The sequence below is a fragment of the Trichoderma virens genome (assembly GCF_000170995.1).
Source record: "Trichoderma virens Gv29-8 chromosome Unknown TRIVIscaffold_92, whole genome shotgun sequence".
In the NCBI taxonomy this organism is placed as follows: domain Eukaryota; kingdom Fungi; phylum Ascomycota; class Sordariomycetes; order Hypocreales; family Hypocreaceae; genus Trichoderma; species Trichoderma virens.
The window spans coordinates 505519-527376 of NW_014013657.1; the positions used below are offsets into that span (position 1 = coordinate 505519).

Sequence of the window (21858 nt, forward strand, 5' to 3'; positions counted from 1 at the left end):
GGGTGAGATGGGAGTGAGACGATATTAGGTATACGATGTAGTGATGTAGGTGAAGTATAGAGGAGATGAGGAGGAGGAGGAGGAGAAGAAGCTCTTCGGCTACAGACAGACAAGAATCACGCAAGGCTACGGCTGCACTATTATCTCACCCAGCTTCCAAGCTCAAGCTACGGGGACCAACATCCGTCCAACTTGACTCTGCCATGTCCCCTACGAGTACTCGCACGAGTAATATTTTTTTCCTCGATTTTCCTTTTCCCTTGCTGGCGGGCGCGGGACCCGGAAGTGGCTGGCAGAACCTCGTGGTTGGTCTGTCTTCCAATTGTCAAAAAAGAGAGCCAGCACTACGTCGTCCATGCTAAACTCAACTTGTAAGCCAACAACCGCCCCCCCTTGCTAGTTTTTTTTCTCGCAGCCTCTCCTCATCGTCTCTTTTGCCTTCTTCGGCCTCACTGCAGCCCAGCAATGAAAAGCAGCGGCTTCTTTTTCTCCGCTCGACGCGCTGCAGCTGCCGCCGGAGACCCGAATTTCCAGTGAGACGAGGCCCCAGCCCGGCGCCGTGATTGGCCCAGCCCCAGAGGCACCCGCGGGCCCTTTTTAGGGCCTTTACAGGGGGGGCCTCGAGTGCTAACCAACTAATGTGCTAATGTCTCAGTGCCCGCACGTTCCTGGGCCAATCAGCGTGCCGGACGCCTGTGATGGGCGCAAGCCACTGCAGCTTGTCGGCGGCAATCAGCGATGTGGGATTTGCTGCTGCCAGGGCCCTTTTCCCGTTTTTTCCTTTTCCCTTCGCGCCCAGGTTTTGGTTCAAAGACATTTCGGTTCATGGCCAAGTGTCTTTGCAGCGGTTTATGTTGCTATTTTAAACTTGCACCCACCAATGTGCTTCAGCAGCCGCCCGCCAAAACCGGATTTCTCATTTGCCTCGCTTCAACTAATCAACTGATGCACTGATTCAGTCTTTATCTTCTTCTTATTCTTCTTCGCTTTCCATTGTCGGCACTAGAGCAGCCCGTGGCGTGAGAGCCCGACTACGCCCGTCAGCAGACGCTGACCATCCCCCACAACAGAACTTCCGTCTACGCCTTTTCCATGCCACAGCTCCGGCTCTATTCACCAGCCGGGGGTGGGCGGTCAACGGGTTTGCCCGTGTGCCGTGAGTAGAGGGTGAGTAGAGGTGTAGTTGAGCCGGAGAACCGCATACTGTATTGGCAGTATTTGTAATACCGAGATGTCCCAGATGCAAAGGCAGTGTTACAACGTACATAGTACCAGTACGACAGCTACAGCATGGGGCTGCTTGGGTTGGTGATGGAGGCGCTTTCGTGCAGCGTGATTGCGCGTGTGGCCCCTGCCGGTGCAACGAGCATCTCCATTGTCGGTTCATGGTGATGGGTGCATGCATGTCATGAGCTACAAAGTGCCCGTGCTACCATTATTATATACTTCTACTAATTCACGTCACATCAGTGTGATTAGACGGATAGTGTGAAGCTCCTCGAGATACTGTCCGTCTCCCACGCCAAGTGCCAAGCATCTGCACGGTGCGTCTCTCATCACCAACAGATCCCCAAATCAGAGCGGCGTTTCTTCATTCTTCGGCTTTGCATCGCCCCCAACTCTTGTTTCTTCCCCATCCGGGCCCGTCATCACTTTACTTGCATGACGACCCCATCTACCGGGAAAGCACCAACCGCCGGGGCACGTCATGGGCACGATCGCGTCAGCATTTAGCAAACTGCTAGAGCTGTTGCCGAGAGAAGAGCAAATGGTTAAATGGATAGCTGCCATGTGAATTCTGTAGAGCTTCCGGAAATCGGCAGCAACCTTGCTGTAGGTTCTGACTTTGCGGGCACATTACCGGCTGATATCGTATATCGTATATCATTCAACTTAACCCGGCCAATAGCCAGACGAGCGATCCTTGCTTTGGTGCACTACTAGCGGATGGAAGAGACGTAAGAATTAAATGCTGTTTTCTAGCAGTTCTTGCATCTTGATTGCCCCTTTATGTTTTTTTTTTTTTTTTTTTTTTTTTTTTTTTTTTTTTTTTTTTTCAAGGACGGCTTCGTCATGCATGCTTGTTGTTCCATGAGTGGCGTTGGAAGCTCTCTCTTACAGGGCTAAGTGAGTCAATCGCTCTCACCAAAGCCACAAAGCCATTCATGTTCAACCTGGGAATAGTGCAATTTCTAGTCCCAGGCCTTGTATTCTAATCAAGCTTTTTGAGGCGTGCATAATAGCTTGTTGTACTCCGTATTGTTTAAGGCGAAATGGGCGTCCTCTTTTTTTAAAGTAAGAACAGCACAGTCTGAGTACAGTATGATTAACTGAGCTCAAGCGGCCGATTGCACTCCACGGCCGACGCAGTCTTATTACACCTTGAACTTCAGCGAAACCGTTATCGACCCAACCACGGCTCAGCCTTGCTCTAGCAGGATTACGGCCCCTTAACAAGGCCTGCCCTGAGCTTACGAACTGAATCATCATACCTGGGAGACTGTACAAAGCAGAGAAAGAGATATATGGATTGCTATTTGACGGGATATGCTTCGCCTTCCCAGAACTCTGTCAAGTTTTCCAACGATGGACGATCGTTTGGATCGACTTTCATGCAACTTTCCACGATTTTGATCCAATGGGATGGGAGGTCGTTCTTCTCTGTCCAGGTGACCTGAACATCATCGGGGTGATCAATGTCGTCAAAGCTGTTGGCTATCTGGCTCAGAAGCATCCACATGGTCCTCCCTAACGCAAACACCTCTGCCAGCTCAAGAGCTTTAGGACAACTCACTTGCCACTCTGGAAAGACATTCCAAACATTGAAGCTCTCCTTTCCACTGCCCTCCGGCATATTCCGACGTTCTGGGCCCGTATATTTGGTGTAGACCAGCTTTGTCGATCCCTTCTCCTTCATATCATGTTCTTCCACGTCCCAGGTCCCGTCTGCCTCGGGGGCAAGTGTAGTTGTTGGTGCACCGTTTTGCTCCCAGTCAATAAGGATCAGGTTCCCTTGGTCGTCAATAATGAAATTCCCGGGCTTGATATCCATGTGGAAAGTATGCGCGACCCTGTGAGTGTGCTCTATCGCCAGACACATTTGATGACACCATTTAGCTTTTTGCTGCAAGGAAATCTGCGATTCTCTTGCATTGGCTGCTTCAATTGCGTTACCAAGATCACCCCCAGCGAAATAAGTCGATAGATGACCAACAAGCACGGGGTTCTGATTGGAGTCGCGAACCGATACCAGGTTCAGTGGTGGCGATTGGATGTTTGGGTGGCGTGGCATGTTTGCGATTAGTTTGCTGGAGCATCTCCAAACATCGACCGTGGTGCGGGCAAATTCGTCGTCGTCATCGTGAAGTTGCAGGTATGTTTGAAAATCAATTCCTTTGAAGACAAGCGTCGATAGTTTCCCTGCATCTTGGAACTGCACCCGCTTGGAGCAGCCTCTGCCGCCCAATGCCTCGAGTAGGGCAATCTCGGACATGTCAAGAATACGAGGAGAATGGCCCTGAGCGACCAAGTCGCTTGGCTGGATATCACGAAGTAGCGTGAGATATTGATCAAAGAGTGGTTCTTGGTAAGCTCTCCAGACAATCTCCTGGGCCTCTCCAGGAATGATATCAACTACAATACCGGGGTCGACAATTGCGAGGTCCATGATGCAATGAGGCCAAATCGTGGCTATGGCAGACCATAGAGCGCTTCGCATTGAGTTGCGATTCTGGAAAGTGAATGCCCCATCCGGTACCTCGAGGTCGTGATAGCAGCAGACAATCCGGCTGGGCAATGACTGGGGCAAGCTGTGTTGGCTCCGCTGGAAACGGAAGATTATTGCCTTTCCTTGTCCCAGTGCTTGGGCATAAACAATGGTTTCGTCTTCGTCGCCCCAGATGCTGTCGGGGGTAACGCCGAGCGCTTCGAGGGCTTGTCCTTCTCCCATAATCATTCCGACGTTCAAAATTGAACAAGGGTTGGTTTAAGCGGATGAGAGTTAATATTGATCGGTCAAGCAAACGACAAAGGAAAATTTGGCAGGGTAGGTTGTTGGCCGAAGCTGAGCAAAGCATAAAGTAGGTCTACACAGGCCAGGTAATGGTATGAGCAGGCTGAACCCAGGCTGCAATTTAAGTGAGGCTCTGCAAAAGCCCCTCCCTCCAAAGTGAAGATCTCGACAAATACTGGACAACATGCCCAGAGACACTTGACAACGAGGAAGCGAGGAGAACGGCCCTAACCAGGAGCAGAGTTGGATGAAGCAAGGTTGAGAGAACCTGGAGCTCTAGAAGCTGCAAAGCTAGGAGATGAAGAGTCAGCCATAGTTCTTGCTGGGATCGTAGTTGAACAAGATTAATTGATGGAAAGAAAAGTCGACTTAACATATGAAAAATGATAACTTAACAATATCAATCTTGGAATATAGTTGCAATACCATCGTCACATTTATATGGAAAGCCAAATTTCACTATTTACGATACAGTACTGTACTCAGCATAGAGAAAATGAAAAGAGAAACAGTGCCTCTTGCACTAGCCACACGAGCCACATCATTGCCCCGCCTGACCTTGTAAAGTTGTTCTAACAAAACAGGGACACCCATTTCGCCTTTGATAGTAAGTCATCTGCTAAAGAGAATATGAAAACATTCGAATTCCCTGCGTTTCCATTATAAAGAGGGAGCCTCTCGGATACACGAGTGTACAGCTGTGGCTACAACCAAGTATGACTTGACAAATTTCATCTTCCTCACCCAACACTTTGCATTCAGTTTGAGTCATCAAATACCCTCTTTTTGAACACTACTTCCGTAGGTATCAGGAATGTCGCCGCCTTTGATAGCTCGACGGATCAATCAGCCTTTCTGTAGTGACTGAGTCATTGATTGGATTCTGTTGAGCTGCGTCGACTAGAGCATGCTTCTTGATGGCGGCAGCCTTTGGTGCAAGTTGACTGTAGTAGAAACCGATGTTGGCCATTATGACCTCGTTCTTTGCAAGCTTAAACTTGCAGTGCTGTCGAGTACCTAACTGACTACAGACAGGTAGGTACCTGGTAGTATAGAACACTTAGAGAGCTATAGCGAGATTCAAAACAAGTCCAGTGCCTTTCATCTGCCTCCTTGCTATAGTACCTACCCGGTTCTTCTAATAACTGCTACTATCGCTACTTTTTCCAGTATCTGCTACTATCGCTATTTCTTCTAAATGAAAAGGTACTAGTGTCAACTTGGGGTGTTGGTTATCAATTCTTGAACTTTATTGCTCAATCATTTAGCCATTGGCAGAGAAGCTCGGTATTTTAACTTTTATTCTCCTTTTTTCCCTTCGTGATATATAGCTTTTCCCGTTATTATGACTCGAATCTCTCAACAAGTGTTCACTGCCATAATCAGCCTTGCAATGGAGCTCAAAGGCTCAGAGAGGGGCTCGCCGAAATCTGGCTGTGGAGGGGCAAGAATCCTTATCAGTTTATCGTGCCCAACCCGGTTTAGCGTAAGAGTCATCATGCTGCACACGATGAATTTTGACCACTCGACGGCGAAATGGCTGCTTGTGCAAACCTCCGCAACTTTATAGCGACCAAAACCGTGTAGGCACTTGGCCGTTTCCCTATAAATCTTGGTTGCTATCCACGTGAGCTCCCTTGCTCCCCTCCATATATCGAATCTCGCCAATTCTTGAACCCCTTTGCAGAAATACCTAGCCCCGAACCTCCCCCAGCAGCAATCTGCCCCGCCCCGTCACAATGTCTGACGACCCCAAATACGACGATATCCAGTCCGACTCCGACTCTGGAGAGTCCATCGACGCCCAGGACAACGTCGAAGTCGAAGAGAAGGCCCTCAAGCCGGCGCTGAAAAAAGTCAACCCCGTCATCCCCAACCAGGCGGCCGTAAAACCCCCGCTGCCCCCACAGACCGATCCCAAAGATCTCGATGTTTCCGTCCTGACGCCCCTCACGCCCGAGATTATTGCTCGCCAGGCGACCATCAACATCGGCACCATTGGCCACGTCGCTCACGGAAAGTCGACCGTCGTCAAGGCCATTTCCGGCGTCCAGACCGTTCGATTCAAGAACGAGCTGATCCGTAACATCACCATCAAGCTTGGATACGCCAACGCCAAGATCTACCAGTGTGACAACGCCGCCTGCCCTCGTCCGGGATGCTACCGAAGCTACGGCAGTGAGAAGGAGGTCGACCCCCCTTGCGAGAGAGATGGCTGTGGCGGCACATACCGATTGCTAAGACACGTCTCGTATGTCCCCAACTTCTCCCCCCCTTGCCCTCTTCAGTTGGAGGATGGTAGAATAAAAGATTTATATATTCCCTAATGTCTAACCTCTTCCAGATTTGTCGACTGCCCTGGTCACGATATTCTCATGAGCACCATGTTGTCAGGAGCCGCTGTCATGGACGCAGCCCTTCTTCTCATTGCAGGCAACGAATCCTGCCCTCAGCCCCAGACCTCAGAACATTTGGCCGCCATTGAGATTATGAAGCTGGAGAACATCATCATCCTTCAGAACAAGGTCGATCTGATGCGAGAGGAGGTTACCCAGCAGCACTATGAGTCGATCCTCAAGTTCATCCGTGGAACTGTTGCCGAAAAGTCCCCCGTCGTCCCCATCTCTGCCCAGCTCAAGATCAACGTTGATGCTGTTCTCGACGCCATTGTCCACACCATCCCCGTGCCCGTCAGAGACCTCACCATGGAGCCCCGCATGATCATCATCCGTTCCTTCGACGTCAACAAGCCCGGTGCTGAAATTGATGACCTCAAGGGTGGTGTTGCTGGTGGCAGTATCCTGCACGGTGTCCTCAAGCTTGGCGACGAGATTGAGATCCGTCCCGGTATCGTCTCACGCGACAACAGCGGTGCCCTCAAGTGCACTCCCCTCTTCAGCAAAGTCATCTCCCTCAACTCAGAGGGCAACGACCTCAAGTACGCCGTGCCCGGTGGTCTGATTGGTGTCGGTACTCAGATCGACCCTACCCTTTGCCGTGCCGATCGTCTGGTCGGTTTCGTCCTGGGTCTCAAGGGCAAGCTGCCCGACATCTACAGCGAAATCGAAATCAACTTCTACCTTCTCCGACGTCTGCTGGGTGTCAAGACTGCGGATGGCAAGCAGGCCAAGGTCGCCAAGCTGGCTAAGAACGAGGTCATCATGGTCAACATTGGTTCCACATCCACCGGTGCCAAGGTTGCCGCCATCAAGAACGATGCCGCCAAGCTGGTCCTGACTAGCCCCGTCTGCACAGACATTGGTGAGAAGGTCGCCCTCAGCCGACGTATCGACAAGCACTGGCGTCTTATCGGATGGGCCACCATTGCTGCGTAAGTTCACCCATCCTCTTTTTTTTATTAAGCCTTGAAACTCCCCTTCCCCTTTTTTTGATTAAGCCTTGGAGCTAACATGTATTGTTTTTTTAGTGGTGTGACTCTGGAGCCCAGCTCAGCGTAAGCGTAGAGTCGGAAAAAAGAACTTGTCTATATAGCGATTTTATTATGGAATTTGGGCTGGAAGCTACGCCTAGGGTATCTCTTTAATAGGGTTAAGGCAGCTTTTTTATTCTATAGCTAAAAAAAATTTCAAATTACCCCGAGACGAAAGGTATATATCACTTGATACCTAGTAGTTAAAAATATCTGAAAGAGTAGGCAGCGGTGCCAGGGTAGAGAGGCATATTAGGTTCAATATCAAGTTCATATCCAAAGTATTCTACCCCATAATATACCTATATATATTGCTAGTAGCTATAGTAACTCTAGTTGTTCTAGTATCTGCTACTATTGCTACTTTCGCTACTATCGCTATTCCCATCTACTGCTGGGCGGTATTAGTAAGGGACATGTAGCTGAGGATAGCCGATCCCACAAGATCTAAGGGGCGAGGGCAACACAGAGTGACGGGCATGGATATTGGGACAAGATGAGATGTAAACCACTACGAGACTAATTGACTTGGAAATTTGATCATCCATAATATATATATATCATGCAAATCTACTTGCGTACTTTACGGGCATGTGCTACCAAGTTTTCTATAACCCCTTCAAATGCCTCGCGATCCCCAATCTTTTCGTCCGTCCGTTTTGTCCAGTAATCTAGCACGTCTTTTGCCGCCCCCTGCATGGCCTCCAACTTGGCCACATGCTGTTTCAGCTCCTGATCTGTCATACCGTCCAGAGCTTCATCCGTCGTCTGGCAAAGGTGCTTCGCTACCACCAAATCCAACTCTGGCTGAGGTGGCGGTCCTTTCCTCCTCTTGGACGTCGACGGCTTGCCCTGAGAGTCTATCGATGTAGACGAAGCATTTCCGTCGCCTTGTTTTAGTCTTGTCGCCGATCGCAAGTCGCTTGACCCTCTAGGTGAGGCTGATGGGATATTGAGAGACGGCAGCACAAGCTTCTTCTGCTTGGAGGCTGGGAGGATTTCATCTAAATCTACGGGAACCCCAAGAGAGACGAGGAATAGGCGGCGGGTCCGCGAACGAATCCAATCGGGCGGTGCGAGGGGTGGGGGAGCGACGAGCTGGGACCATAGGGAGGCGGAGCGTGGTGTAAGGAAAATGGAAGAGTCTTTTGATAAATGCGGAAAGGGTTGAAAGTCGAGTTCTTCGGGAGGGAAGAGGTTTGGTAAACACGGTTCTACTGCGGAGATGACTTCATCCAGGCTCAGCCCATCGAAGTCGGGTATCGACTGCAAGAATGTTAGCGCTGAATGGGGAGGAGGGCTTAACATGGGGAGGAAATAGACATACAAATGGTAGTGATTGTTGTTGGGGGATTGGTGGAGGCGCTGGTGTCGTGGCCGTCGGCTGGGGGTGTTGAAAGTCATCCTCAAAGTCATCAAAGTCGTCGTCATGACCACCCTCCTCGAAGTCGTCGAAATCATCTCCGAAATCGTCGACCTCTTCTTCAGCTGCTACCTCATCATCTGCTTCTTGGTTTTGTGTGGCCAAGACTGTTGGTTGGGAAGATGCGAGGGAGTCCCTCCTAGAGCGGCCTGAAGAGGAGACGGGTGAAAGAGGAGCCTCTTTGGCTCGGTCAGTCGCTGTCCTGCTTAAAGTGTTCGGGGCCGTTTTGGTATACACACCTGAGATTGCGTCTTCATTGCCACTTCTTAACTCGCCATTTGGGCTCAATATTATATCAGGGGTAGCATCAGCCTTGTGCTTCTCTTGCTCCTCTGGGTCGTGCTGGCCAGGGTAATCGCCAGTGGATTCTTCCACAAGTGTGACGGGAACAGTGCCCGGTTCCAGAGGAGTAGAAGGTGAGGACTCGGGGTCGTTTTCGGGTATCATGGCAATCTCATCAGGCTCAGCATCTTGCTCTCTCTTCTTGTATGCCTCGGTGCCAGGCACCTCTCCATATGCGGGCTCATTGTCGACCTTTTCCACTCTCGTCTTGGGGACCGGCGAGCTAACGCCAGGACTGGTGGGTGCAGACTGTGCGTCTGTGAACTGGTCCTCCGAGTCTGAAGCTTCAGCTATTGTAAAATGTCAGCAAGGCTCCAACACGACATGCATGTCCAATATCCAGAAGAAAGGCATACCCAGCTGATGGGCCCCCGGGTCCTCGACGTGGGTCTGTGGCGGGGGTTCAAGTTCCCGGGAGTCCGTCATTGCTTCGTGCTGGCACTCTCTAAAGCTGGGGAACTATTGGCAAATCGGTTCAGGGGGGTATCTGGATCTGGGATTCGATTCGTGGAGGGCGAATATCGGGTATGTAGTTGAAAGCAACGGGGGCTAGGTCCTATGTCGGCGTCGAGGCCAGGTGCATCGGCGTCTTCAGGACATGCCGTTTGCACGGTGGTTTGGCCGTGTGTGTCTGTACTCGTCTGGGCTTGAAGGGGGGGAAGGGCACAATGTCTAGCCAGGAAATGAGGGTGTCTGAGTCGTTGCCAGAGTTAGTAAGTCGACTCTAGTAATATCATACAAGTAGCATGGAGCTCTCGACAGGCGGTGCTTGCGCTATCGTCACGTGGAGAAGGGACTAATTATGACAATATGTGGCTAGTGATATAACTTCTGTGGCTGGAATTACGTGAAAAGGTCCCCTCAGCCACAGCACGGCTGCGCGCTCTGGCCTAAGCTTCCCAAGAAAACAGAACCGCGAAAAAAGCACCTAGTCAAGCGTCAGCCTTGGACCACTCAGATCTTTGTTTTCGTTTTCTTCATCTCGAACCCGAACCATCGCAGGGGGAGCTGTCGGCAATTTCACGCAGCCTCCAATTCCCTGACCCCATCTTGGCTGAGCTTAGGGATATCATGAAAGCCTGCTGAATCTCCTTATTCACAAAGTAGTTGCCTCGCGCCCATCACGACCGCCGACGATTCAAACAAGCACAAGATAAACCGTGCCAATCGCCATGTCTGGTGGTTTCAGCTTTGGAACCCCGAGTTCCACGGGTGCCGCGCCCAATAGCACCACCAGCACAGCGCCAGCCGCAGGTGGTCTGTTCGGCACTGCTCCTGCTTCTGGAACGCCCAAGTTTTCCTTTGGAAACACCACAACTCCTGCCACCAACCCTCCCGCAGGTTTGTTTGGAGGCCAGAACGCCGCTGCGCAGAAACCAGCTGGTGGCGGCCTCTTTGGAGGAGCTGCCGCTTCTTCAGCTGCTGCTACTCCGGCAGGAACCCTGTTTGGAGGAGCCTCGACGACTCCGGCAACAAGTGGCCTCTTTGCCGGCGCAGGCAGCGGAGCGTCTACTACAACAGGCGGCATGTTTGGCGGCGCGACAACCAGTACGGCACCATCCACTGGTGGTCTATTTGGCAACAAGAATGCATCGACCACTCCCTCGACTGGTGGTTTGTTTGGAAACAATGCCAGCAAGACTACAGCTGCACAGACAACTCCAACGCCTGCTCCAACCAGTGGATTGTTTGCAAACACCAACTCTGGACTCTTTGGAAACAAAACTCCGACTACTGACTCTCAAGCGCCTACTCCGGCTACTGCTAGCACTGCTGCTACTGCAACTCCCGCCAAGCCCTTGTTTTCTCTGCCATCGACGACGCCCGCCGGTGTACCGCCAGCCAAGACTGCAACCACAAACTTGTTTGGAACCACTGCCAACACTGCTTCATCGGGTGGTTTGTTTGGAAACAAGCCTGCTGCCACCTCGGCCGCGACAGAGAAGCCCGCAGCAGCTGCTACATCAGGATCAGGGCTGTTCAGCGGTGGAACTCAGTCGTCTACGAGTGGCTTGTTCGGCGCCAAACCTGCTGCCACAACCGCCGCCGCACCCAAAACCACAGGACTGTTTGGGAATACCGCAGCTACCACTGCACCATCCGCAACTACTGCGGCTCCGGCCACTGCTGGAACAACTACATCTCTCTTTGGAGCCAAACCAGCAGCTACCACGACCCCGGCGACACCTGCGGCAGGTCTCTTCGGCACAACCCCTGCTGCGACCACTACCTCCGCAGCTTCTGGGTCTACCCAAGCTCCCGCTGCCGCTGGCGGTTTGTTTGGACTAAAGCCAGCTGCTGCCACAACTACGACTTCATCATCAGCGGCCCCAACGACTGCCACAGCCGGAAACCTCTTTGGCACGACTACTCCAACCACCACTGCCACCACAACCAAACCGGCTACTTCCTTGTTTGGTACCACGGCTGCTGCTGCTACTACTCCAGCTGCAGCCACCACCGCTACAGCAACACCGGCGACCACGGCAACCACGGCTGGTGGCTTATTCGGAGCCAAGACCGCTGGTGACAAGGATGCAGCAAAGACTGCTACCACGGCAGGCACAACTAGCGCATTGGGCGCTTCCACTACCGGCCCCCCCTCTCAGATGGCCCGGCTGAAGAATAAGACCATGGAGGATATTGTCACCCGGTGGGCTTCAGACCTGTCCAAATACCAGAAGCAGTTCAAGGACCAGGCTACCGTGGTGTCCAACTGGGACAGAAACCTGGTGGACAACGGTGAAAAGATCCAGAAGCTGTATCTGGACACTTTTGAAGCAGAGCGGGCCAGCCATGAGATTGAGCGCCAACTCGCTGCTGTAGAGAGCCAGCAGGAGGAGCTGGAGGCCTGGCTGAACCGTTACGAGTCAGAAGTCCAGGACATGTTTGCTAAGCAGATGGGCCCTGGCGAGCAACTTGGAGGACCTGACCAAGAACGCGAGCGCACCTACAAGCTTGCGGAGAAGCTCACCCAGCAACTCGATGAGAAGTCGCGAGACTTGTCCAAGATGGTCAAGGAGATTAACGACATCTCGGGAACTTTGAGCAAGGGAACCAAGGCTGAGGACCCGGTAAGTTTTACTGCGAATCTTATCTCAACAAAACAAGTATTTGCTAACAGCATGATGCAGCTGAGCCAAATTGTCCGCGTGCTCAACAGCCATCTTACGCAGCTGCAATGGATCGATGCCAACTCGTCAGCCCTGCAAGCCAAGGTCACGGCAGCGCAGAAATCCAGCAGCAATATGGGTAGCCACTACGGAAGCGGAGAGAGCGATGTGGCGGAGAGCTTCTATAGATCTTACATGGGACGGAGGTGAAGCATTCATTGGACATTGGTGATTGAAATTGGAGTTCCGGGATGGTATCAGGAAAGAATGAATCTAATAAAGGCTTTTTTTTTTTTCGCGCACATTCAACAGGGGACATACTCTGGTGGAACACAGACACTGGAGTAGCTCTTGTTTTTTTCCTCGTCTTATATAATTTGTTTTGTTTTTGTTTTTGTAAGGTGGAGAAGAGTTCATGTAGCTGTACAGTACCTAGGTAGAGGCAACAGGGAAAATACGCAGCATATCAAGACAATGTGTAGCGCAATTCGGCCTCCAGACGAGTTGTTTGCTCCCAAACTTCAGTTTGAACTGCTCAGTTAACGGCCCGCATGAACCAACATGAATGGGTTATGTCTTCTTAGTTTTTCTCATTGTGTCTTTTTCCCCCTTCTTTTTAGTTCTGCTCGCCACCCTGATCCTTGGTGATCTCATCGCTAAGAAGGAGCCCAGTTCATTAGTATTGGGAGGCGGGGTCAATTGGGGGTGAACGAGGAGGGATGCTGCGCATACATGTGCTTGGCAAGGCGGTCGAGGTGCTCTTGCTGCTCAGTGAGCTTCTTGCGGAGCTCGAGGAGCTTTTCCTTCTCGCGCTGGCGGATGGCGTAGTCCTCGGAGGCCTTTTCGCGGCGCTGGAAGGCGTCGCTGTGGACGGATTGCGAATAAGCGTTAGATGACGGTCTTTTTTTCTTGTTTGACTTGGCTGCGTTGAATTGGGGATGAGCGTAAAGAGAGATTGTCACTTACCCAGGGCCGCCGGTCTTGGGGGGAGCACCAGTGTCGCCTTCGCTCATGGCGCGGGCAGTGGTGGTGAAAGCGGCGCGCATGGGACGGAGGGCAGCCGTCTTGGTGAGGGTTGTGCGGAGCATCATTTTAGGATGGTGTTGTTGTTTTGTGGTGGCGGAAAGGAATTCGAGGTGTACGGGTTGCTGGGGGAGGTTGGAAGGAGAGAAATTGAGCGTGGGGGGAGGAAAAAGTGAGGTTATAACTGGTTGCTGTCGCAATTGGAGCTTTTGGCCTGAGGAGCTGAACTGCTGCAGAGGAACAGCTACTAACTCGGGAGTGGCCTGAGGGGCTGAGCGTCATAAGCCGGCAATCCAGTGGTTCGATGGGCTGTGAATCGGGAATAGTGCCGTTGCCGCTTTTCTGGGGGCTTGTGGGGAGCTGCGATTCTTCTAGATGGGAATCGAAAAAATGGCAATCATGAAGCGAGGCTATTGTATAGGCTATAGGTAACTTTTATTGGGAATTAAACATTTAATTATAAGATTGACAAATGTGCAAGTGATGGGTATCAGATTGATCAAGCTAACTGTCTAGTTGTAGGAGCAATATTGCAGCTGGCAAGTACTATTAAAGTGCCAAGTAGAGCACAAAGCACCAGAGACGAGCTTTGTGTTGGAATCGCCAAGAAAGCAAAATTACTTCATCCCACAAAACAATCGATTCCCGTGATGCGGAGCCGGTCCAATCTCAGAATCGTACATCACGATACGATCAGATAATGCGGTGGACTGATCGGATGCGTTTGAGTTAGACTGGAGAGCAAGCAGCTGATGTGGATGCCGGGATATTTCGGTACGGATGGCTACGTACATGCTCCGTGACGTGTAGAATCAAAAAGAAGAACCTGGCTGAAAGCATTGAAACTCTCTTTTGGGGGTTAAGGGTGTCTGAAGCAGACCACTTGCCACTCACAGCTATGGGATGTGTTTCTTTTACGGAGGCTCGAAGTGGTTAACTTGACTATCAAGTCTTCTCTCGTGCTTAATACCTACTATAGGTACCTAGTTGCAGATGCCAGAAGACGGTAGCCATACCAGCAGATGGATGAAAAAGCTATTAGGTAAAAGGCGCCTCTTTTGCATTTCACCGTGACATTTACTACTGTAGCCCTCTAAAATTCTGCTCATCACCAACTTCTTTTACTTACTTTATCCATCTGCTGAGCATTGTTTCCCGGGTAAGTACTGGGATTGCTCATGATGACCCATATGAAGCATCGTCTTTCTGCTTACTAAGGGATCACGGCTCAGCACAGGAGGTGCTGTGGAAATGAAGACCCAAGGAAGTATGATGTAATGCTAATTTTACCCATGGCATCAACTTGGTTGGGCTGATCAAAGGTGCCACGCCCTCATTGCCACTAGACACTAATACTTTAGTTGTTTAGGTAGTAGGTACGAGAGTTACTCTTGATATTTGCTTGGCTGACAGAGAGGTTAGATTCTCTCCAACGCATCTCAGAGTGGGGATGCGCAAGGAGCTGGATTGCCGTCCGGGATCAAAGGAAATGAGTCCCAGGTTAGTAGTTCGCTGCCGACAATTTGGAAGAGCCGCGTGACTGGAATTCCAGAACCTCGTCTTACTCTTACCAATGGCTGGCACAAAGAGAGAGAGAGGGAGCGATGCGAATTGGTTGCAATGCCATTAGGCAGCCACCGCGGCGAATGAACAGGCTCTGGATCGTGATGTGCCATCTGATGCGCAAAGCCAAAGCCAAAAGCAAAAAGGCAACCAAGGCACAAAGCGATGACGACCCGTCACCACTCGCTTTAGGACTAACTTGCTAACCCACCAGTAATACCAGACGTCAACGCCACCCACTTGGCGCAACCAGGTCTCAGTTCAGTTGGTGCTATTGCTCGTCCTTGCATTTGCAGGCTCTTGGGCGCCCCCATGCTCCCTGTACTGTACCGGCAGGGCAGCCTGTACCTTGCCTTGGTACCTGTTCTCAGCACTGTGACGTGATGGGGGGAGACAGGGCAGGTTAGCAGGTTTGAGTGACGGTACCTGGATGTACGAGATTAGCAGGCCATTTATTCCATTTGTACGCGTAGAGGGGCGGCATCCAAGTACCCACAGGTTCCTGTACTTTGCCCGCCTGAGCCCTGAAAAGGGTGAGGCTCCTCCGGCACGTGAGGCCCATGGGCAAAGCGCTCGACAACCGCTATTCGCTACCTATTAGGACGCTTGAATCAATGCGCTGGCTAACGGGGACCCGACCTCAGCAACAGCTTAAATCTTGCAAGTTCCATTTCCTTTCTCTCCCTCTCAACGAAGCATCAAACCCCCCCCTTTCCCAGAACCGCGTCTCATCGTACGTACGTATCTCTCCCGCCCTCTGCATCCCGCCAAACTCTGCATCCCTCTCCTTTTGCCCTCGACAGCAGCCCATCCTCTCCCGCCCTGATAGCATTCCCGCCTCGCTATGTGAGCGCCTTATGGCATGGCGCGCGCCCCTCCTCGCTGTCGTCATGGCCGGGCAACCCCCCGGGCACGCAAGAGGCAGCGCTTCTAGAGCCGTCAATCGCGTTGGGACCGAGCAGCTGCTTGCGACTCTATCAGCGCTATTGGGCCCTGGAATCGGCCTTGATCCCGTCGCTCGGAGGCCTGTGTGGCCGTCGCGGTAGCTGGCGCATTCGCTGTTAAACCCCTTTGGTGGGGTTTAAGGAGCGGGGGAGCAAGCCTCACTTGGGCCTCGTTGTAGAGTCAGCCCTGCGGCACTTGTTCCTGCCACGGTGCTCTTTTGCGCAGGATTTACCTTGATCTTGATGAGGCTGTGGCTGCTGCCTTGCTCCCCTTGCACTGAGATTTTTTTTTTATTCTTCCCATTCCCCCTTGTGAAATCCTCGCCCCTAAACGCTCGCCTATTTCCCCGATCCAACTCTCTCACTTTCTGTGTTACGCCATCTCCGACGCGTGCAACCCGCTGACTGATTGAGACCAGCTGCCATAAAAAAAATCCAAAAAATCAACCAAATCTACCGTCAAAATGGGTCACGAAGATGCTGTTTATCTGGCCAAGCTCGCCGAGCAGGCCGAGCGATATGAGGGTTCGTTGCTCGCTTTTCTCTCCCCCCGATCGATCGCGCTGACCGAGGTTTCCCAACAGAGATGGTTGAGAACATGAAGATCGTTGCCTCCGAGGACCGCGACCTGACCGTCGAGGAGCGCAACCTCCTCTCCGTCGCCTACAAGAACGTCATTGGCGCCCGCCGTGCCTCCTGGAGAATAGTCACCTCTATTGAGCAGAAGGAGGAGTCTAAGGGCAATTCTTCCCAGGTCACCCTTATCAAGGAGTACCGCCAGAAGATTGAGAACGAGCTTGCCAAGATCTGCGACGATATCCTCGAGGTCCTTGACCAGCACCTGATTCCTTCTGCCAAGTCCGGAGAGTCCAAGGTCTTCTACCACAAGATGTGCGCATACCGTGTTGCTCCCAATGCTTCCGTGTGTCGAATTGAGCTAATTTCTTCTTGCACCATCACAGGAAGGGTGACTACCACCGTTACCTTGCCGAGTTCGCCATTGGTGACCGCCGCAAGGACTCCGCCGACAAGTCTCTCGAGGCTTACAAGGCTGCTACCGAGGTTGCCCAGACTGAGCTGCCTCCTACCCACCCTATCCGCCTGGGCCTTGCGCTGAACTTCTCCGTCTTCTACTACGAGATCCTCAACGCCCCTGACCAGGCTTGCCACCTCGCCAAGCAGGCATTTGACGATGCTATTGCTGGTAAGTTTACTCATTTGAGAGGGAAAAGAGCCAATTCCGTTGGCTGCTCTAATTGATAGTCGCTGACGCACCCACCGCAGAGCTCGACACTCTTAGCGAGGAGAGCTATAAGGATTCTACCCTCATCATGCAGCTGCTCCGCGACAACCTGGTACGCATTTCCCCCCACCCTCATAATTGATTGTACATCTTTTACTAACTCGTTTATCAAAGACCCTCTGGACCTCTTCTGAGGCCGAGAACACTTCTGGCCAGGCCGATGCCCCCGCCAAGGAGGAGACCCCCGCTGAGGGTGCTCCCGCTGAGGAGCCCAAGGCTGAGTAAACTCAGTTAGGGGAGCGCGGGATGAATCTCTAGGCTTTGGTCGCTTTGGTATCGGATGGGCTGGTGTCTACGGAGTGGATGGAAGACTTCGTTTTTGATCAAGAGCTTCGGCATCGTTTAGGTAAACACGCAACTTTCGGGGAGAGAACCGGTTTGGTTCCCCCTCAACGGACTGGCAGGGAGGATTGAAGAAGAGCATATTGGAGGTTCTGCTTTTAGACTCTTGATGCGTAGCCGTCTGGACAAATAAAAACTACTAAAATTGCTTTTTAATATTATTTTACTTTTTACCAAGCAGCCTTTACACATGCTTGCTGATGGACCTTCTGAAAACGCCCTGCTAATCACATTCACACTTGGTTCTTGCCACGAGTTTTGTGGCATATGCTACAATAAAGTCAACTTGGCTCCTTTTTATTTGGCGTCGACGGATGACTGTCATCTGCTTCTTCCATAACTGCAAAGTGAACTTTAAGCCAAAGGCTGCAGTCGTGGCAGCCAACCATGAGCACCCCCTCGTGCTCGACCTCTTCTAAATCTGACTCCTGAAAGGAATACCCGCGATCATTGCCACAGCGACAGGATCTATACCAGCGCTCTTCCCCTTCGTCGAACTGCAAATCATCCAAGTCGACGTTTTCGATGCCTGTTTGAAAACGGGCGTGGGAGCCGTCACTTTTAGCCCTGGTGAGACGGAGATTGGCGTCGTAGGTGCTGCGCTGGTGAGGTGATGAGAGGACTGTGAAGGCCTGTGTAATTTGATCTATTGTATAGAGCTGAGAGGGTGATGAGGCTGATAATGAGATCGCGGGAGTGGCAGCAGCAGCCTTGTCGGGATGGTGACGGAGGAGGGCCCTGCGATAGGCTTGCTTTATGAGTGTGGAGGGGTCATGTTGGGAGTTGAGGATGGTGGGGGTGAGGCCGAGGATTTCGTAGTGAGACGGCGAAGAAAGGGCCATGAGTTGTTAAAATATTAAATATAATGTAGATGCTTATACGATTTATGTGTTTCTATACATGGCTTTGGATGCTTGTGTTGAAAAGATACTTGAGGCGGCAAATTTAGACATGTCGAAATCACGTGATGCTAACGAGCCTTTGTTTCTATAGGCAAGACATGATGGAAAGGCTGAATCAGGCACGGGAAAAGGGAAGCAGAGAGAGTGAAGTGAATCTGGATATTCGTTTCTCATTGTTGTACATAGAAATACACGGCGCATGTACATATTCGCCGGGATAAAGTGGTTTTTTTCCTGCATCATCTCGTTTATTTCGGAAACTTGGTCCAGTTTCTCTTCCCGATCTGTTGTGTTTCTAGGTCAGCTATACTGCGTGGCTTGTAGTAAATCGGTACGAGAGGGATAGATTCTTACACTTTTCCAGGCCCGGATGAGTCTGGGCATATCCAGCATGGCTTTTCTCCTCTGTTCCATCCTGGAAGGTGGTGTTAGTCTCCAGTGGTCTAATAACACGAAGAAGATGGACAAGAAGATGATTGACGTACTTTGCAATCATGTGTCGTTCGTGGATGTGACCCTTGACCTTCTGTCCCACACCCGTACCCTTGACTCTCAGACCATGCTCAACACGATGAGCCAGCTGGTATTCGGTGCCCTTGGTCGTCTCCGGCAGCAGCTCTTCAACGCCGTGCTCCCGCGCAAGCTTGACGAGATGCGCCTGTCTCCGCTGCGAGTAGACGGGATCCTGCCATCTCCCAGTCACGGGGTGCTTGTAGAATCGAAAGGGATTCGGCCGTTGCTCCTGGAACGGCGTCGGAGCAGTGCCGGGTGCGACGAGCGCCGCGGGCGGCCAGCGCGCAAAGAAGCGCTGCAGCGGCTCTGGGAGGCTCTTTGCGAGCTGGACGAAGTTGGAGGGAGAGGCCATGGGCGCTATGAGGTGCCAGACGCTGGCATTGGCCTGGTTCGGGAGAAAGAGGGCGGAATGGCAGGGCGGTTCTCCCGATATGAGCTGATCGCGGGGAGGTTCTTTTTTAGAGGTTCCTAATTAGAATTCGATTTCGAGATTCCCAAGGCTGAGCATCCACTAAACAAGACCCACTGATTCTTATAGATCCTATTGGCTATTAATCATTGAGTGGGTCGGTAGCTCTCCATAATCCATAGCCTTGCCTGCTTCCTGCTTGCCCAAGATCATTCTGGAATTGGTTTCACGTCAGAAACTAATTACTGCAGGCTTTTCATTTTTTTTTCTGTACCCTTCCTATCCTTTTATCTCTTGAACATACAAACAGATATGCCCCTCGATATAGAAGAGATCCTTCGAAAAAAGAAGGCGGCTGATGCTGCTGCGGCCAAGCCCAGATTCATCCCCAAGGCGGAACGCGAACGACTAGCAGCCGAGAAGGCGAAGCAAGAGGAAGAAGAGAAGAAGCGCAAGGCCGCCGACGATTCACAAAAGCGACTACAGGAAGAGAGAAAATGGGAATCCCGCGCAAATGGCCTGCCAGCCTCCAACGGCGCCCCCAACGGCATCGCGCCTCCCACAGGCCCGAGGGCGATGAACCAACCAGCTGGAGGCAGTGGTAGCGGCAGAGGCCGAGATGGACGAGATGGGCGAGATGGGCGAGAAGGAAAGAAGAATTCAAAGACCGAAGGCGTCAAGCGCTCGGCGGCGGAGATTGAGGACTCGCTGCTGCGGTCGCGCTACCTTGGCCCCGAGGTCAACCAGCAGTCGACTTTTTCGGCCAAGAAGAAGCGAATGCGGACGACGGAGAAGAAGTTCAACTTTGAGTGGGATGCAGACGAAGACACATCGAGAGACAACGACCCGCTGTACATGAGCCAGAGCGTCAACAGAGGCGGCTCCCTGGCGGGCGTGGGCGGCGAGTTCGACAAAGAGGCCGAGCAGCGAGCGCGCAAGCGAGCAAAGATGATTGAGCAGCGCGATCTGGAACACGGCAAGGAGCGAGCAATAGGAATCATGGAAGACTTTTACAGGGCGCGCGACAGGGCGAAGGAGAGGGCTGAGAGGACGGGCCTGGGGCGGCACTGGTCGGACAAGGACCTCAACGAGATGCGCGAGCGAGACTGGCGCATCTTCAAGGAGGACTTTGGCATCTCGACTAAGGGCGGCGCGATTCCCAACCCTATGCGCAACTGGCAAGAATCCGGGCTGCCGCGACGGCTGCTTGACATCGTGGACAATGTTGGCTACAAGGAACCCTCTGCTATTCAGCGAGCAGCCATCCCCATTGCCTTGCAAGCCCGCGATCTTATTGGTGTTGCCGTCACAGGTTCCGGTAAAACTGCCGCTTTCCTACTGCCCCTTTTGGTGTACATTTCGGACCTGCCGCCCCTCACAGAGGCCAACAAGAACGACGGCCCGTACGCGCTCATCATCGCGCCGACCCGTGAACTGGTGCAGCAGATTGAGACCGAGGCGAGAAAGTTCGCCGAGCCGCTCGGCTTCAGGTGTGTTAGCATCGTTGGTGGACATTCGCTGGAGGAGCAGGCCTTTGCCCTGCGCAACGGCGCGGAGATTATCGTCGCGACGCCGGGTCGTCTCGTCGATTGCATTGAGAGAAGACTTCTTGTTCTCGTCCAGTGCTGCTACATCATCATGGACGAGGCTGATCGAATGATTGACCTTGGTTTCGAGGACTCGGTCAACAAAATCCTCGATGCCTTACCCGTATCCAACGAGAAGCCGGATACAGACGACGCCGAAAACGCCCAGCTCATGAAGCGCTACGTGGGAGGCAAAGACCGCTATCGCCAGACAATGATGTACACGGCCACCATGCCTCCGCTGGTCGAGAAGATTGCCAAAAAGTACCTCCGTCGCCCCGCCATCGTCACCATCGGTAACGCCGGCGAGGCCGTCGACACTGTCGAGCAGCGCGTCGAGTTCGTCTCCGGCGAGGACCGGCGCAAGAAGCGGCTGCAGGAGATCCTGTCCTCCAACGTCTTCGCGCCGCCCATCATCGTCTTCGTCAATATCAAGCGCAACTGCGACGCCGTCGCGCGCGACATCAAGTCCATGGGCTGGTCCGTCGTCACGCTGCACGGATCCAAGACGCAGGAGCAGCGAGAGGCCGCGCTCGCGTCCGTCCGCTCGGGCCAGACGCAGGTCCTCGTTGCGACCGATCTTGCTGGTCGTGGTATCGACGTGCCGGACGTCTCGCTCGTCATCAACTTCAACATGGCTACCAACATTGAGAGCTACACCCATCGTATCGGTCGTACTGGTCGTGCTGGAAAGAGTGGTGTGGCTATTACCTTCCTGGGTAACGAGGACTCGGATGTGCTGTATGATCTCAAACAGATCTTGAGCAAGAGCTCCATCTCCAAGGTACCGGACGAGCTCAAACGACACGAGGCGGCGCAGTCGAGGCCGGTTCGCGGCGGAGCTAGCAAGAAGGACGAGGCTGCTGCGTCCGAAGGGGCCAAAGGAGGTGGCGGCAAGGGAACTTGGTAACTTGATTATATCTGCCAACTTATATAATGGTTTATGCAAAAGA

The 21858-nt window shown here is 52.3% G+C and overlaps 9 protein-coding genes across 9 annotated transcripts; 4 read left to right on the forward strand and 5 right to left on the reverse strand.

The window, feature by feature from the left end:
- Positions 1 to 2563: 2563 nt before the first annotated feature.
- On the reverse strand, positions 2564 to 3910 carry TRIVIDRAFT_117234 (uncharacterized protein; the record flags this gene model as incomplete). The annotated part of the gene is made up of 2 exons (XM_014094112.1): positions 2564 to 3613; positions 3653 to 3910. Coding segments are annotated over 2 exons (1308 nt in total), but the record flags the coding sequence as incomplete, so codon positions are not given.
- A 1670-nt stretch (positions 3911 to 5580) lies between these two features.
- Positions 5581 to 7611, forward strand: TRIVIDRAFT_175026 (uncharacterized protein; the record flags this gene model as incomplete). The annotated part of the gene is made up of 3 exons (XM_014094113.1): positions 5581 to 6263; positions 6357 to 7343; positions 7440 to 7611. The coding sequence occupies 3 exons, from the start codon at positions 5752 to 5754 to the stop codon at positions 7468 to 7470; spliced, it is 1530 nt and encodes a 509-aa protein (XP_013949588.1).
- A 401-nt stretch (positions 7612 to 8012) lies between these two features.
- TRIVIDRAFT_39044 (uncharacterized protein) lies at positions 8013 to 9633 on the reverse strand (the record flags this gene model as incomplete). The annotated part of the gene is made up of 4 exons (XM_014094114.1): positions 8013 to 8725; positions 8877 to 9014; positions 9129 to 9497; positions 9564 to 9633. 4 exons carry the CDS (start codon positions 9631 to 9633, stop codon positions 8013 to 8015), a joined length of 1290 nt encoding a protein of 429 aa, XP_013949589.1.
- Positions 9634 to 11820: 2187 nt separating this feature from the next.
- Positions 11821 to 12616, forward strand: TRIVIDRAFT_217212 (uncharacterized protein; the record flags this gene model as incomplete). Its single annotated transcript, XM_014094115.1, has 2 exons — positions 11821 to 12281; positions 12342 to 12616. 2 exons carry the CDS (start codon positions 11841 to 11843, stop codon positions 12528 to 12530), a joined length of 630 nt encoding a protein of 209 aa, XP_013949590.1.
- Positions 12617 to 12644: 28 nt separating this feature from the next.
- TRIVIDRAFT_187623 (uncharacterized protein) lies at positions 12645 to 13469 on the reverse strand (the record flags this gene model as incomplete). Its single annotated transcript, XM_014094116.1, has 3 exons — positions 12645 to 12976; positions 13053 to 13184; positions 13287 to 13469. 3 exons carry the CDS (start codon positions 13409 to 13411, stop codon positions 12937 to 12939), a joined length of 297 nt encoding a protein of 98 aa, XP_013949591.1.
- A 2104-nt stretch (positions 13470 to 15573) lies between these two features.
- Positions 15574 to 17674, forward strand: TRIVIDRAFT_217216 (uncharacterized protein; the record flags this gene model as incomplete). The annotated part of the gene is made up of 6 exons (XM_014094117.1): positions 15574 to 15639; positions 16270 to 16375; positions 16435 to 16741; positions 16813 to 17054; positions 17135 to 17205; positions 17268 to 17674. 5 exons carry the CDS (start codon positions 16315 to 16317, stop codon positions 17376 to 17378), a joined length of 792 nt encoding a protein of 263 aa, XP_013949592.1.
- A 102-nt stretch (positions 17675 to 17776) lies between these two features.
- On the reverse strand, positions 17777 to 18398 carry TRIVIDRAFT_184795 (uncharacterized protein; the record flags this gene model as incomplete). Its single annotated transcript, XM_014094118.1, has 1 exon — positions 17777 to 18398. The coding sequence occupies one exon, from the start codon at positions 18335 to 18337 to the stop codon at positions 17777 to 17779; it is 561 nt and encodes a 186-aa protein (XP_013949593.1).
- Positions 18399 to 18645: 247 nt separating this feature from the next.
- Positions 18646 to 19262, reverse strand: TRIVIDRAFT_165050 (uncharacterized protein; the record flags this gene model as incomplete). Its single annotated transcript, XM_014094119.1, has 3 exons — positions 18646 to 18681; positions 18752 to 18812; positions 18883 to 19262. 3 exons carry the CDS (start codon positions 19260 to 19262, stop codon positions 18646 to 18648), a joined length of 477 nt encoding a protein of 158 aa, XP_013949594.1.
- Positions 19263 to 19631: 369 nt separating this feature from the next.
- Positions 19632 to 21815, forward strand: TRIVIDRAFT_38043 (uncharacterized protein; the record flags this gene model as incomplete). The annotated part of the gene is made up of 1 exon (XM_014094120.1): positions 19632 to 21815. The coding sequence occupies one exon, from the start codon at positions 19632 to 19634 to the stop codon at positions 21813 to 21815; it is 2184 nt and encodes a 727-aa protein (XP_013949595.1).
- Between the last annotated feature and the right edge of the window lie 43 nt (positions 21816 to 21858).